The 18,017-nt window shown below is 34.6% G+C and overlaps 1 protein-coding gene across 1 annotated transcript in view; it reads left to right on the plus strand.

The window, feature by feature from the left end:
* LOC125663747 (uncharacterized) overlaps window positions 1-17,398 on the plus strand; it is a 30,096-nt gene extending 12,698 nt beyond the window's left edge. The window contains exons 6-9 of the mRNA XM_056142722.1: window positions 2,521-2,771; window positions 8,960-9,442; window positions 14,138-14,355; window positions 14,439-17,398. Of these exons, the coding sequence (XP_055998697.1) occupies window positions 2,521-2,771; window positions 8,960-9,442; window positions 14,138-14,355; window positions 14,439-14,571 (1,085 nt within the window). The 3' untranslated portion in view covers window positions 14,572-17,398. The remainder of the gene's footprint in view (window positions 1-2,520; window positions 2,772-8,959; window positions 9,443-14,137; window positions 14,356-14,438) is intronic.
* Window positions 17,399-18,017: the final 619 nt, after the last annotated feature.

The following is an 18,017-nucleotide window of genomic DNA, read 5'->3' on the forward strand; positions in this document are numbered from 1 at the left end:
CTCAGAAGTATCAGAGTTCAAGCCGAGAAATGCATCGATAGCGAGTTACAGATGTCTCCCAAACATAAGGAAGAAAGGGGAATAACCCGTACTTTCATGCTTTTTCGAATTGTAAGCATGTGTCAATGTACTTACATATATATGACTTCCAGTCGTCTTTGAGCTTATTATCCAGTGTTCCAAGCATTTTAATTAGAGTTTGATTAAACCTCTCAACCATACCATTCCCCATGGGGTGGTAGGGAGTTGTTCTGGATTGCTTTACCCTGCAGCTATCTTGCAAAGCTCTTGGATGACATAGCCTGTAAAGTTGGGCTAAAATTTGGGTTACATCTTTATTAGTCCCCTACCGACGAAATCTAAGGGGACTTTAGATATGCGCTCAGTCCGTCAGTCCAGTTTTCCGCACTTTTTGTCTCTGTTCTTGCAGATATTCATTTTATATTTGGTATGTTGCTTTGCCATAACAATTAAGTTACAGATCAAGTTCGAATTTCGTCTTGGTCTGTTGATTTTTCACTTAGTTATGGCCCTTGGACTTAGAAAAATAACATGAATTGTCAGTTTACATCCAAGTTTCTTATCTCTGTAGATAAGAATACTACACTCATTAAAACTCCTAGCATAGTAATACAACAATATAGCTAAATTATTCATGATCACCTAAATGTCACAGTTTATTGACATGGTTAAAGACCTAAACCTAATTATAAATTTCAAATTGTCTTTTTTCCTGGTCTAGTCTCTACTCGAATAGTAGTTGATTTCCAACCATTCCTATCCTGGTTCCCCAATTTTCACTTTTACCATAACCTACATAATGAACTTTGAATATTGTTGTGGTACAGTAATTTTTGCAACCGGTAGGGGACTATGTATTGCCATGCAATACTCTCAGAATGCTTGTTTCTCATACAATAATATGCATGAATATGTATAGCAAATATCAAATGTATTAAAAATATATAACTTTGGAAAACCAAATTGATATTTGAACTTATAGATCTATACATTTATACTTTTTATGCTCCCTGAAAAATTTCAAAGAAGCATATAGTTGTCGTCATTCATGCCTGTTTGTCCATCCGATCAAGTTCATATCTCCTAAACTCTTCATCCGAATATTGATATAATTGATCACAAATGTTCCTTGAGACAAGGACTTTTGGACCAGGGTCTTTTTGAAAAGGTCAAGGTCACTCAGAACATATAGAAGTTCCTTATTTCAACAGGGTTTTTTTATATGAAAGTTCCTGCATGTATCTCTTAAACCTTTTATCAGAAATTGATATAATTGATCACAAATATTCTTTGAAACAGGGACTCTTTGACCAAGGTCATTTTGGAAAGGTCAAGGTCACCCAACATATACAATATATTGTCTTATATAAGTAAAAAGTTCTTTATTTCAACAGTTTTTGAACAGATATTGATCATGTACATTTTATCACATAAATAAGAAATAGGCAAATGGCTTTCCGACAAAGGTCACTCAATGTCATTCTGTAAAGGTTAAGGTCACTCGGAACATACACCTTATATGTGAAAAAAATTCTTTTCAACAATATTTCATCACTTATTGATATTTGGGACCAAGGTCTCCTCAAGGCCATTTTGGAAAGGTCAAGGTCACTCAGGACCTTATATAAAGAAAAAATGTCTTATTTCAACAGTTTTCGAACAGGTATTGATTATATATCACACAATGTTAAACTTATATGGTACCAATTTTGATGCACCAGATGAGCATTTCGCCTACTACGCAATGACAGGGCCATAAGACAGATCTGTAACATCAAGCCTGAAGATATGGCCACTGTAAGTTCAACTGAATTGCTGGGGCGGCTTGGCATCGACGACCTCGACCTCATCTTAAGGGAAAGGAGACTCCGCTGGTATGGCCACGTTGTCAGATCCAGCAGTGCAGTCAAGTGCGCTTTAAATATACAAGTTCCTGAGAGACGTAGAGTTGGTCGGCCAATGCTATCTTGGAGAGAGTTGACGGAGAAAGATCGTAGAGAATGGAAGCTCTCAACTGTCGACCCTCAAGACCAGAAAGAATGGAGATCTGAGGTGAGATCTGCCATGCGTGCAGCCAGCCAGATACCTGGAAGGGGGCCCACTAGTGTGGACACTACCCGTGATACTGCACGGACATTAAAAGGAACCGACAACAAACAAACAACAATGTCTCTTCAGAGATGCTCAACCGAAATGTTTGAAACCTGAAATAAGTAATAGGAAATGGCTTTTAGACAAAGATCTATAGGTCAACATCACTCAACATTACCTTATATGTGAAAGAGAAACCTTTATTTCAACAATATTTCAATAGTTATTGATCATTTTGCAAGCCATTCATCATATGAAGTACTTACTTCATTGGTTATATGCATTTCGATGAGCATCCATCAGTTTTACTGATAATTTTTATTCTTGTTTTAAAAAATGATGGAGGTTGAAATTACATGCAGTATATATGTTATATATATTACGTTTTTTGTTCATTTTAATCTCTAGGTATATTTGCTGTTCCTAGAGATCAGTGCATTGAACAGTATCACAGAGCAGTGATGACATTCAGCAGAAACTATCCATTCCAGAATCTTCAGGAAATCCACTTTGTTGACAGAGATCCTTCAATGGTTGGTGCAATACAGGAATTATTCAAACAGAGAAGATCACCAGCCAATCAAAATGATCTGCTCACAGTTGATGACAAACTTTCACCCATCCACAAAAAGGACCAGTTATGGTGGATCGATCATCATGCGACTTAATTATCAATATTAATGGTTGAAAGTGGAAAAATTGTATTAAATTCCACTCAATATAGTTTAATTTAATCAATAACCATAGAAAATATGTATGTTACCACCTTTTTAAAAATGTCAGACATACAAAAATGAAAGTATATATATCAACATAAAAAATCACAGATTTTCATTAAACAGAATAATGAAAATTGATAAAAACTTGTTGAAATGACAAATTTTAAATGTCAACAGTTTAAGAAAACTGCTAATTCATAGATATATAAAAATTAATTGTGGATATTAGGGAAACCATTGTGTCATAGACATGCAGTAGAGGAAATTCCAGCATAGGAATTATTGCCCTTGACAACATTTTTAAAATTATAAATAATTGATTATCTATGGAAAATAAAAACTTTTTCATTATCAAAAGTTTACCAAATATTTTTTATTTTATTCAGTGAATAAAATTCCTCTGAAAACTTTATATCTGTCATGCGCAAAATTTAATTAACTAAAGATTTTGCAAAAACTTGTGACATCACATGAGGATCGATCAACCTTAAATGAGCAATATTCAAGTACTGATTCCATTATAAATGTCACGGATGGATTTCTCATCAAACTACATGTAGGCAATATTGCAGATGCCGTGACAGATGTCATAGTGTGTCCACAGGATGAATATTGTTCAATTTTTGGGACTCCTGTCAATAAAGTCAGAAGTAGTCATAGAAAAAAGAAGTTGGGTGATATTCTGTCACAAAACGTCTTTGGTAATTCCCCATGGAAGATGATTATTCATGCTGTAACACCTAGATGGATGAGTGAATCTGCAAGGGAACCACTGAATTATGAAAAGACATTGAATATGATGATCCAAGAAATATTAAAAGCTGCTGATGGTGCAAAGTTCTCATCAATAGCCATTTCACTCCTATAGCTAGGTGGAGGTAAGTGTTTTTAAAAAGCGTTGTTAATACCCACTGTGTCATTTTAAATGAATTAGTTATCAGAGCTATAATTACCCTAACGTTTTCAGAATATTCATATTTCTCTTGAGATATTTGATAGGCTAATATGCTCAAGTAGCCATATTGATAACAAAAACTATTAGGTCACCTTCCATGATTATTGCTCTCTGCATGTGCCCATCTCACATTTTGTGCCCTCGATTCTTTAACATTTTAGCTCACCTGAGCACAAATTCAAGCGAGGTTTTCTGATCACCATTTTGTTGTCTTGTGTTCATCTGCCTGCCTGTCCATTTATCTGTAAACTGTACACATTGCAATACGCCACTTTAAAGAGCTCTTCTGTGTATGAGGTGTATTTAGTGAAACTTTGAATACCCAAGTGGAGTCTATAGTGAGGAAGACAATAAAATATGTATTGAAATTGGAAATACAAAATACAATCAAGAGAAATATTTTACTAATTAAAAGTAGAAACATAAAAACAAATTGTCACATTTGCAAGTAATATCCTGGAATGAACAAAAAACCCATGATATAATAAGAATTCCTTGTATTTTATTACTCCCTAAATATTTGTAATTTACTTAGTTTGTGTATCTGTTGAATTTGGACGATGAAACTGCATAATGAGAAACTTGCTGTCATTGAGCACATTCACTTATGCAGTGATGAATATTTGTCTCATTCTGCATGTAAACCAAATTGTTTCATGACTTAAAGCTGACATGAATTAATAAATATAGTATAATTCTATATGTCCGCCATATTTCTCTGCTAATCTGCCATATTAGTTGGATATTCTATTGTTATATGTATCAGGGTTCGCGTGGTATATAAGGGGACAAGTTTTGCTACGCTTCACTTCACATCAGTGTCTTCGATTTACCTGTGCGGGTAGCTTCGACAGGTAACACATACATCTCCGACACTAATTTATAGGACATCAAGAAGAAATGAAATCACGTTTTGGAACACCACGCAGTACTCAAAATTACAGTAAACATACCGTACAGTAGTAAATCATTCTAAAAGCGTTGGATAAATAAATATAGAATGCCTTTTCTTTACGTGAATGTACGTACATTTGCAGTAAATATGTCAAAACTATATAAAAGTGCAGAGAAATATTTCATCTATTATCTATTGATAAAATGGAATAAGCAAAGGGTATAAAATCTATGCCATCCACACTTACTTCAAGCAAAATGCAAATATATAAATACTACTGTACTTGTGCACATGACATGTACAGTGTATGCTCGCCATGAAAACGCATTGAATGCAGACGACTATTTACCTGGGTCTACTCATAATATCTGTATTTAGGATCGCAGATGTAAGTGTACACTTGTCAAAAATACTCGAAGTGAGTAGTAAAACTCCCTTTATTTGCATAATCCATGAAACAAAACGATAAACTCCATTTGTATTCCAACAGTAAATACCATTGTACAGACTGCGACACACTTAGCCCGTGCCGATCAGCTATCTTCAATCAGGGGAGGTATCAGAGTATAATATTTACCCTGTATTGTGCTTGAATCCTTATGATTTACTGGTCAGAGTATTGCAGATTTTTAAATCAGGAAATCATTTAGGTACATAAATTGTTCATGCATATATAATTTGCATATACAACACTGCACGAGTGCATGGGATGAGAGAGAGAAGGAGAGAGATACGGATGGTGTGAGTGAAAATAAATGAACTTGAGAGGAGAGGGGGGATTCAAACGATGATCTTGTAATAATCGTGCTCTTATTAACACAAATGATATCGTTAATTCAAGAAAGAGAACAGTAACTCAATATTGCTCTCATTAATTGATAATACAGATTTATTTGATTCATTTAAAGCACACAATAATTGACAATTAAACATATATATTTAAATAATGTTATTTTCAACTACTTCATTTTATGTTAATTTGGCATTCAATAGATCTTATATATCAATGCCATTTTGCGTTATTACATTCTGCGTTGAACTTGATGCAAATTGCACTAATGCAAAATGTAATAATTGAGTTTATCATATTATGCATCGTTATCAAGCACATAGAATCAAGGGGAGGGGACAAGAGTGTCTATCCCCCACCTTTAGTAACAATATCCATTTTTTGTTATTTTGTAATGCAAATAAAAGATATATTGGGTGACAACCCCCCCTCCCCCACTTGACCCCAGCTTGAAAGTTCTGATATAATAGTAGAAGATGAAGATATTATGAGGCGCTCATAGTAGAGGACTCTAACCACCCCAAACGATTGAAGAAAATGAAGTGTAGGGGAAAATTATTGACGCAGTCAAAGTAAAAGACTCTTTAACCCTTCACCCCTACATTAGGACTTTGAACATCAGACAAAACATATTGGTTTGTTTGGGTGTTTTGTTTTATTTTATTACTGTTTTCGTTAATCTTTTTTTTAATTATTATTTTGAATAGCAAGAAATTTTGAAGAATCCAATTTCCAATTTTCCATTTTCTTCCTGTTGTACCCCCCCCCCCCCAATGAAAAATAACGATACATGTCTGGTTATTACATGTACATTTTGCTTTGCAACACATGCATGTATACATGTACTAATTGTATGGTGTAGAACAGCACCCTTTACCAAGTTTTCCTTCATTTACACAGTGTAAGGAATGGTAAACCAAAATAACAACACAAAATGCATAAAGACCAAGATATTTTTTAGCGTAGGAACTTCATTCACGAATACACAAATACATGTATTCAAAAAAATTGCATGCATGCATTGCAGGACTATATCATATATGTGTTTTAACGTTTCTGTAACAAGCCATAATGATTACTTTCAGGCTTGAGTGTAATTTATTCATAAATATTTTCATTTCGTAGATCTGGCGCAATGGATACGTTGAAATTTCAAATTCAAATGTATTCAATTAGATGTTAGTATTCATAAATCAGTAAAATTCGTGTTGAAGTTTTATTTGATATGATACAGTGTCAATATACTGTAATGCATTAGTTGGATATGCAAAAGGCAAGAGTATAAACCTTTTCCTTTTTCATTATTAGTATCAATATCTATATGATCACGAAAAAAACATTATATAATTTATATCCGGATTCATATACCAATTTAGATATCAATAGAAACAAAGCTGCATAGTTTGGGGGAGGGGGTTATAATGAGTCTGATGAAATTAAAAGAAGGAACCCCACATTTGCATTCAAACTAGATGTACTACAAAATGAATTCATTTCTGCTCTGACTGAAAGCATGATTCTAAATTCGGGAACGAATCTTGCATACAAAATCATTAATAGTGGACACATATAAATTCGAGCTCCTTTGGAATTTAATGAAATGCAGATATGCACCTTTCTTTCAACACGAATTGATATGTTGTTTAGAGCATGTATACAGGGGGTTGGGGTGGGCAGGGAGGCTGGTCTGCTTTCCCCACTGTTTTGACAATTTACTTTTTTCCGTTATTCTGACATACAAAGTCAGTATTGTCTACATGCACAGTTCAAACTAATATATATATATATATATATATATATATATATATATATATATATATATATATATATGAATTTGTAATGAATACAATTATAAGCATCAACTCCTGTAAGTTTCCCAATATATTGTCAATCACAAATTTTTAAATAGCTGGAAATTTTTAATGCTTGTAAGCTTACATTTATATCAGTAATCAATTTTCTTTCCTTCTGTGAAATGATATATTGTACACCGAAGTAGGACGCTCTCTCTCTTTGTGTAATCAACTGTTTATTATGGATTGCAAATGTAATACCTGCATTTTCACACGGATGTATATTTCGATCATTATTCCCTTATTTGTATATACAAGTTTGTATATGATCATCGATAAATTTTGTGCACGCAATATATCCAACCAAATGCTCAGTGTATATGATTAGATTCCTTATTTCTATAAACCAAAAAACCTCGACTAGACAAGCATTCAATACAGGAAAAAATTTCGACTCTGACATCTCCCCTGATTGAAGACACCTTGTTTGGCACGAGTGAAGTGTGTCGCAGTCTGAATAATGGGATGACAACGTGTTGTAATATTCTAACGAGATACAAATGAAGTTCATCATTTTGTGTCGTGGATTTATCAGAATAAAGAGAATCTAATATTTTCGGTAAGTGCACATCTCCGATACCTGTTGAGTAGACATCCGTATTAAATTTTGATACGGTGTTTTTTTTTTGGCGAATATGCCATGTGCATTACATATTATGCATATGGCATGCACCTGTATTTTGCAAGAATTGATATAAATAATAGATTTTATGCTCTTTACTTATTCCATTCTATCAGTAAGTAATTGGCAAATGATTTCTCCGCATTTATTTCACAAGAAACTGCAAATACTTGCATGCACTTACAAGTCTGCAAGAAAAGCTTCTTTTTTTTTTTTTTTTTTGCATTTTTGTCTAAATTATCTAAACTTTCAGAATGTTGCATTGGTATACAATAAATATTTTGTAATTTTGAGCAAAGTATAATGTTTTAAGATGCGTTTTTATTTGTTTCTTATTCCCTATATATTACTATCGGAGAATGTGCATGCACTGGTCGAGTTCACCTAGAAAAATCCCTCAGGTGGGACAATCACATTTGGGGTATATACGGGTAGAGTAAATTAGGCTACCTGAGAGAAATATGGCGGATAAGATGAGAAAGGTTTACATATTTATTAATTCATGTCAGCTTTAATTACTTTGTACGATAGTTTTCCAAAGGGAAACACTCGGACGTATCCGAAAACGAGCATATTGGTCTATCTATCGTGCGTTAACAATTGTAAATTTTTAGCTTCTTGATAACTACCATTCCAATTCTTTTCAAATTTGGTATGAAGCATCTTTAGGACAAAGGGGACTTAAAATATAAATTTCAGGATTCCTGCACCCTGTGGCCCAAGGGGCATGGGCAAAATCTGCCAAAAAATCGATCAATTTTCAAAAATCTTCTCTACAGCCACACATGTGTAAGAAAAACTAAATGGATAGTGATGTAGAACAGGAAGGCCTCTACCAAAATTGTAAATTTCATGATCCCCGGGGTACTTACCCCAGGGCGGGGCCAAAGTTGGTATATAGTGTTTATGTGTTAAACACAACATGCTTTTTGATGCTATTGATACTAAATGGATATTTAGAAGAAACAGGTAGTCCTTTACCAAAATTGTGAATTTGATGATCTCAGGGGTAGGGGTTACTTAATACTGTTAAAGCAACACACTCTGAATTGATAAACCTTAAAGAAATACAACTTGTGCTGAAATATGAAGCTGCGGAGAAGGCATATCTGGACAGTTTTGAAGACGGGGGCTTTCAAATTATTCCTAACACTGTTTTGAAGACTGGGCAGTCAATGAGTAGTAAAGATTGGGGCAAAACAATAAAAGGCTCCAATCTATCCAAAGAACAAGAAAACTGCTGCATCTGCATGGATTTACCAACAAAACCAAAACGGTTACAAAAATGTGGTCATATATTCTGCAAGGACTGCATTGAACAGTGTTTTAAGTACAAGCCAGCATGTCCCAGTTGTGGCGAGTTTTATGGCAAAGTGATGGGAGACCAGCCTCCAGGGTCCATATCAATGAAGAAAGACTACCAGAGATTGGAAGGTTTCTATGACTGCAGTAGTTGTATCATTGTGACATACTCATTTCTCAATGGATCTCAAGGGGTGTGTTAATATTTTAGAATTTAATCTGGTATTCCTTACCTATATACTACAAATGTTTTTTAAGTCATGTGTTGATATACAATTAATTACGTACATTTTTGCAGTCAATACAATACCTAAGAAGTACAATATTTATTCAATACTTCAACTTCTTTTATAACATTTCACAGCTAAAAATTGTAGGTTATAAATGATTGCCATTTCTGGTTGCCATTTTGAATTCCAATAGGATTTCAATCCCAACCTTAAAAATTGAATACATTAAGTTAGAAAAGTATAAATGACAAGTACACCTCTTTAGTGGTCTTCCAAGGTCACAGGTGTATATATATAAAAACTTGTCCAGTCATGGAAACTACTACATTATCGGGGATATACATGCAAGGTGAAGATAACGAACAGTGATCAATCTCATAACTCCTATAAGCAATACAAGATAGATAGTTGGGCAAACACAGACCCCTGGACACACCAGGGGTAGGATCAGGCGCCTAGGAGGAGTAAGCATCCCCTGTTGACCGGTCACACCCGCCGTGAATCCTATATCCTTATCAGGTAAACGGAGTTATCCGCAGTCAAAATCAGTGTGCCAAGAACGGCTTAACAATCGGTATGAAACACGTCAGACAGCATTTGACCCAATGCGAGGTTGTACTGACGAACTAGATCGTTATAACGACCATAGAATTTGCGAAATGCTGACTTCAATCGAGACTGTTGAAACCCCTGTACCATCAACTTGTTTCTCAGTACCTTACCTCGATTTAAAAACTGACTATACGCAGAACAAGCTCTTGCATATCGAATCAGTTGAGATATATAAACACCATATGCAGGTGATAATGGAATATTGCTACATAAATATGGGAAGTTGACGATGGAGAAGCTGAAATCATCCCGTTTGTTATACAGTTGAGTTGTCAGTTTGCCCATAATGTCTACTTTCAATAAAATATCTAAGTATGAAGCAGAAGTGAACGACTCTGTGGTGTCCTTTATTTTGAGCTCACAGGGATATATCAAATCGACATGAGTGAAAGCTATTATTGTTAATAGACAAAACGTCATCGATATATCTAAATGTCGAATTGAAGGCCACAGCGAGAGATTTTTTCTTCTCGCGTAGAAGTTTTTGAATAAATTCTGCTTCATATGAATATAGAAACAGGTCAGCTAACAAAGGACCACAATTCGTGCCCATGGGAATTCCAACAGACTGTTGGAAGACCTGATCACCAAAGACCATGAAGATATTGTCAGTGAGGAACTCTAGCATATTTTTTATTTCAACTTCAGAGTACTTGTGCGTGGAATCAGAGTGGTGTTTTTGAATGACTGATCACTAGATATGCATATTTCCGTTTTCCGTTTTTGTTGAAGAAGCAACCATCTATGATGTCAAAAAGTCTAGTCTTTAATTTATCGTGAGGAATGGTCGTGTATAGTGTTGAAAAGTCATAGGTTTTAATGTTATTGATTTGGGGAAAATTATGCGATTTCAAGTTTACTAAAAGTTCTTTAGAATTTTTTAGAATCCACATTTGATTAACACCACTTCTGGCATATGTAGTCGCACAGTAAGTTTGAAGTTTCTCCTTCACAGCTGTTAATATTTTCGTGAGGAGCAAAGATAGGGGCTTGGTAGAGCACTTACTGGATCCAGCAATGTATCTTTGTTTGTAAGAGTTTTTATGTAGTTTAGGAATCCAGTATAGGTACGGTAACTCATATTCATTCGACCCATTGACTGGAATATTAAATGTGTCTAAAACTGAAGCATGGTTTTGAAGAATTTCATCTTTTGAAAGGGCAGTTGGAGTATAAGTATGATTACCAAAAGTGGAATTAATGCCAAGTTCGTTTAAAATACAGTTGTAATAATGAGCCTTACAAACAAAGACAATGTTGTTACTAGCTTTGTCAGTTGGAACCAAAACATATTCCTCATGTAACCTATCTTATTCTTTTATCACTTCTGGTTCACTAAACACAGAGGGATATATGGTACGTACTTTTGTTTTCATGTGTCTAATGCGGGATTTTAATATCCCTCTTATGCTTTTAACTCATTCTGACAATGTATCAAGTTCTTCTTTTTCATATTTAGCCATCGTCTGTCATAATCTTCGACAGAACTCATAATAGAGATGAAGTTCTGTCGCCAATTAAAAGACCGAGGTTCTCTGTATTTAGGACCTTTAAGAATGAGTGATTTGAGGTCCTCATTTTAAACTATTATCAACATCACCAGTAAGGACATGTCCAGCTGGACTATAGTTGAAAGAAGATGAGGAACAAGAACATGTTGGTGGATTACGTATAAGATGGTCTATATCTAGGCACTGCAAAGTATATAAATGTATATAAATTGTTAGCTGCTAGGGCTTACAAATTGACACTTGCTATGTAACATGTGGAACTTCATTACAAGCAGATACTGTACCAGGGATTTTTAGGTCTTCTGAGTTACTCGGGTGACCTTTTGCAATTGGTCAGTATCTATCTTTGTCCATCTTGCATTATCATTTGAACATTTTTGGCTTCTTGATAACTACTTTTCCAGTTCTTTTTTAATTTGGTATTTTTTGGACAAGGGTGACATCAATTGTAAATTTCAGGACTCCTGCACCTCCAGGGCATTAGGGGTGGGGCAAACTGCCAACAATTGACCATTTTTCAAAACTCCTTCTTCTCTAAAACCGCATATCTTTAAGAAAAACTAAATACATGGTGGTATAGAACAGGAAGGTTTCTACCAAAATTGTAAATTTTATGATCCCCTGGATAGAGTTTTGGACTTGGGGCAAGGCCAAACCTGGTATATATAGTGTCTATACGTAAATCATTCTTTAATGTTATTGATACTAAATTGGAACTAAATAAATATTTAGAAGGAGTAGGTAGTCATTTACCAAAATTGTGAATATCATGATCCCTGGGGGGTATTGGTTCCAGGACGGACTCCAATATTATTATATACTGATTATTGTGTTTATCATTTGAAAGACTTTTTTAAGTTTGCTGTTACGGTATAAAAACTAAATGCATATTAAGGAAAAGCAGGAAAGGATTTACCAATATTGGGAATTTTGCAACCCAGGGTTTTGACTAGGACGGGTTAAATCAAATTAGTTATATCCTATTAATCGTACATAATATTGTATTATGTAAAGTCGTCCATCATTATAGGCACTTACGGGGGTATTTAAGTTTAAAGAGCACATCATGTTTTATTCTGCTGCTGAAAGTTAGAATTTGGCTTATAAGATATACCTGTATGCAGAACAGGAAAAATTTTCTAGATTCATTGTCCTTAGAGCTAGTGATACTTTTAACTAATACTCGATGACCCATCAGGCATGTGGGCCTCTTGCTTTTCTCCTATTAATTATACAGACATGATTTTTCTCCGCTATAAAGCGGAATTCCGCTCTCCGGATTTCTCATTTCCGCTCTAAATTTTAAAATCCGCATTTGTTAGTATTCCGGAATTTACCGTCATTGATGCGGGTTTTACTTGTTGTAAAATGCTTCCTCAAGTTATATATGTCTTCTGATTGTTCATTGGTTGAATCGTCTCGCTATTCGGTTTTCTCAATCAACAGTTTGTTTAAGGGAAAAGAGTACCAATTCATTTCCCATAGACCTCAATATTAACCTTTGGCCCTCTCACTAATTAACTATATCAATTTTAAACAAATGACCGCAAACATTTCAAAGTTCATTCCAAGTGTTGATAAAAAATGACAAAATATAGATAGGGTCCCGTGCCTTTTATAGGCCATATTTGTACTTTTTTACAACACATAGTAATCTGCAGTAAATTACACACTTCATTTAATCACACCCCTACCATGGTAATTTCCTCAGTCATTTCTCGAGTTTGTGCGATAATTTTTCATCCTGACAATTAATTTGAACCTCTATAATATTTCTTTCAATTCCAAATAATTTCACTCTTGATATTAGCCAATCACTCAACACTTAGACATTTATACCTCCGCTCAATCTTGGGTAAACTGCGTCCGGGTTACGCATACGGGGGTTTGGTACTCTCATTCCTTAAGTAACTGATCTCGTTTTAAAACAATGTCTGCACACGTTGTGCAGCGAGGTGGCGATGTAAAAACTATCGATAAGGACCTACGTAATGTATGGGAATGGCTGGAGAAGGTAGTCAAACCTTCACAACTTTAATATGGGTCTCTGGAAGTCATTCCTGAGGGGCTTTCAAATGTTAAAATAACCGTTTTCGGCCGGGGGTCTTCGGCCCCCTGGACCCCCAGATCAGGGACGCTGCCCCATGACACCCCGCTGGGGGAGGACCCTCAGACCCCCCCCCCCTTCAGCTTTTTTTTGTTTTCTTAGGAATCATGTCTGATTATATAGGGAAAAAAATACCAGGGAATTTGAAATCACTACTTTATGGAGCTAATTCATAACTGGATATGTTTTTTATAAAAATAATAATAATAATAATGTACCCTCAAAGAAAGCACCAAAAGCCAAAGATCTAATACTCGTGCATGTTAATTTGTATCAAATAAAGGATTCAGAGGATGAAAAAAATATTTACCATCTTGATAGATATACTTGTTTGTTTAGATTTTTAAGGGTATGATATTCATAATGTTTACAACAAAGCTTGTATCAGTTCACACACCTAAATTTTTGTTTGTTATCATCAATGTTTAGCCTGAGCATCCAAATCCTGGACGGCAGTACAAAGGAATAGTTCGCTCTGGTTACGTTCCTAACAACGAGAGAGGAAGGCTGGTGGCTAAGCTGCTCAACATAGCATTCAGCAGACGATTGGTTTTTACCATTGGTCACTCTCGCGTTACAGGCCAGGATGGAGTCATCACCTGGAATGATATACACCATAAAACCAGACCCACTGGAGGACCAGAAAGGTGAGTAGTGTTTGGGGTTATTTTATGCGAGGGTTGTTTTTATTGGTTGAGGACTCTGATCATCATAAAACACATACTTGCAGGTTTGGGTATCCAGACAATACATATCTTGACCGCGTATTGGAGGAGTTGGCGGCAAAAGGAGTCACTCCAGAGTCAGCCGATGATCCACTGGAATACAGCGAGTACTCGAAGTTTATAAAGTTATATGGCTAAATTATCAAACAGAAACAGTGACAGCACTGAAAACCAACTGTTTATTCACAGTATCCAGATAGATGACTTCTTATTGGAATACAACTGATAATTCATATTGATTTATATGTATAATATTGATTTATATAATGATTTATATGAATAATGTTAATTTATATGAATAATATGAGAGTTTAAAAGCACTTGTCCATGCAGTGAAATAATAGTTTTTGTTTTGTAGCATTATTTAGATATAGATTTGTTAATCTTGAGTAAATTCATGTAAAAAAATTCCATTTGTTAACACCTTGTGAGAATAGAAAAATTGCCTAAACATATTCATCATTTTATTCTAATATGCTGTACAAATATTTTGCTGATTGTTCAGGTATTATTCATAATCCAAATTACATGTAATATATCTTGGAGTAACATGACCGGCCAATATTCATAAAGTCAGAATTAAAAGTTTTTTTTACTGAAAATTAAGTTATATAATTATGCATCAATGTGATGAGTAGTGATGGTGAGAGAAAACATATTTACGTGTAAAAACAGAATTTTGGCATGATCCATTAAATGGCAAAGTTTTATGATATTCATGCCTGAAATTCAACCACCATCAATGTGAGCAGTTGCAAATGTTATTTTCAGCCAGTCTACGAGATCTTCGATTTGCAACACACAATATGGCTTAGTGAACCTATTTTCTAACGTGCAGAAACGCACTGAATGATCATTGGCATAAACACATCATTTTATTGTAGTAATATGTTGTACAATATTTTGTTGATTTTCAGATATTTATGATATTGAGGACTTCTGGCAGTCTCAGAAATATCTTTCAATTTCAAATCAGGAGATATTAATGTTATGATTTCTGTCTTGCAATATAGATAAAAGCTTAAAATGTAAATTTGACAAACTGAGAAATTGAATATCGATTCCTTCACTCTGTAAATCATGTATATGTTCATTCAATGTTGATTTATATAAATGTTTTAGCTCACCTGATCTTAAAGATGAGGTAAGCTTTTCAGATCAAAACGTTGTCTGTTGTCCATCCGTGTAAACTTTTTAGATTTTTTACTTTTCTCAAGAACCACAAGGTCAATTTCAACCAAATTTGGCACAAAACATGCTTGGGTGAAGGAAATTCAGGTTTGTAAAAATGAAGGATCATACCCCCTTCCAAGGGGAAGAAAATTCAACTGAAATATAGATGGGGAATTTTTTTTCTGAAGAACTACCGAATTAGAATTGCATGTAAACTTCCTTATACCAGTTTAATGAAGATTTAAGAAATAATGATGCCACACTGGAATCATAATAGAATATTAACATTTTACATTGGGCTATATAGGAAAATACTTTAGTGTTGATTATAGTTTGTTCATACATGTATCATGACCGCACCCCCCACCCCACCCCACCCCCAGCACCTTGTTGGGGCCACAGGAGGGAAGTGAACTATTGCATATATTATAGGAATATATTTTAAGAATAATAGTAGAGTTCAATTTGTCAAATTGACATGCAAACATCCTCTGTTGTACAAATTTTTGGGTTTAGGTGGTTCAGAATCTTACACTGGAATATTATCAGGAACATTCTTCGAAAATAATCTTAAAAACCACCAAGATACCGTACATGTGTATGGTGAAATTAATATGTAAGAGTCCTTATAAAGTGTAGATTTAAGCTTGCTTGTTCCTAATATGATGCCAGGGGCCAGGATGGGGCTCCAGCAAGAATTTCAAATTTTACATCGGACTGTATGGAAACCCTTAAAAATTGTCAACTTGATAAGTAGGCATTCTCATGTAGTGTAGATTCAAATTTGTAACTATCATAGCTCCTTAGTTCAGGGTTTATGTTGGAAATGGAATATACTGGATAATTCTTTACTACAAGAAAACAAAACGTCAAATTAATTTGAGAGAACCCTTATGTATAGTGTAGATTCGAACTGCATCATGCTTTGTATGACAAGGGTGAGACCATATATTAAAGTGGAACCTAATGATATGAATAATTATTATGAATATTTTTCTGATTTTTTTTTAACTTCTTATTGTATCTTTTTAATGTAAAGCGCTAATTGGAGATTTTAAATTGATTAGAGTGCTATGCCAATGCTAGGTTGAATCCTTTATTAGGGTGCAATACAAATTTTAGTATTATATTGTATCATTACAATTTGTAAAGACACCGACACCACAATATTTAAGAAATGTAAATTCAACGATTTCTTATTATATCTTGATTATAATGAATATTCAACTGATGAATAAATTATTTCATGAAGCATGTACATCATACACTGTGCCATAATGGGTTTGTTTTTTGCAGTTTTTTTAGTTGGAAATATTACTTCTTTACACAATAAATAGTTCAAACGAATGTATTATTTGTAATTTTTTGTTTGCCTATCTCTAGACAGGATTGTATTGGTACAGCAATGTCGGTCTGTCCAGGTTTTCTGCACATTTCTCTCATATGCTTGCACAGATCGATTTTTATGGAAATTGTAAGTTACTAAAACCGACAGTTATGGGGCTTTTTGGTATCTGGGTAGCGCAGAAGTAGCACTCTCACGTCTCACTGTTGTGACCCCGAGTTCGAACCCCATGATCGGCAGTGGTAGTTTGTGGTCGCCCACTCTGACACGTGGGTTTACTCCGGGTAATCTGGTTTCCTTCCACATAATAATCCCCTAGTGCCAACATCCGTACATCAAAAGGACCCCATTGGAAATTTTCAAGCTTTGGAGATTTGATGGGTTATCCTTGGTATTTATGTATGCATATTTGTATGTATGTATGTACCAAATAAACAGTTATTTACCTATGTATTTATTTTTGAACAGTATGGGGAGACCATGCATGGTTTGTTTGTCTATCTCCTGGCACAGCTAGGTTTGTATCAATTCATGCAGTGTTACTGCATGGATTTTGAAGATATACATATTAGGGGCAAGATCAAAAACTAAATATGATGAATGTTGAAACTAATCGATTAACAAGTAAAAACATGAGTATAAATAACACTGTATACCTTTTCTACTGTTTATTCACAAATAAAAGTGTACATTAAAACTATGAAATGTTCATTAAAATATAATATCATTATGTGGTTTTTAACAGTCGCTTGTCTTTTCTCTTTTTCCACCAAAGTGTAATCGATGTACGATGACAGCAACTTATGGGAGTTTTTACCAGGTTGATGAAATTGCACAATTTCTTTAGAAAATTTTCAATGATAAGTACATGTATGTATTTGATTGACAGATTAACTTACTCTATGATAATTTTGAAAAACTTCCCTATTATTGATACATGTACGCTTTTATGACTATGGATTGCAGTACAAATTTCACAGAATTTCACTTTTGTCTGCGTTGTGGTAATTTTAAACATTTACTTGTTGTGGACTGTTCCGTGCTGTCCTGTGCTTTCTCCCAGTTT

The sequence above is a fragment of the Ostrea edulis genome, chromosome 1, assembly GCF_947568905.1.
Source record: "Ostrea edulis chromosome 1, xbOstEdul1.1, whole genome shotgun sequence".
In the NCBI taxonomy this organism is placed as follows: domain Eukaryota; kingdom Metazoa; phylum Mollusca; class Bivalvia; order Ostreida; family Ostreidae; genus Ostrea; species Ostrea edulis.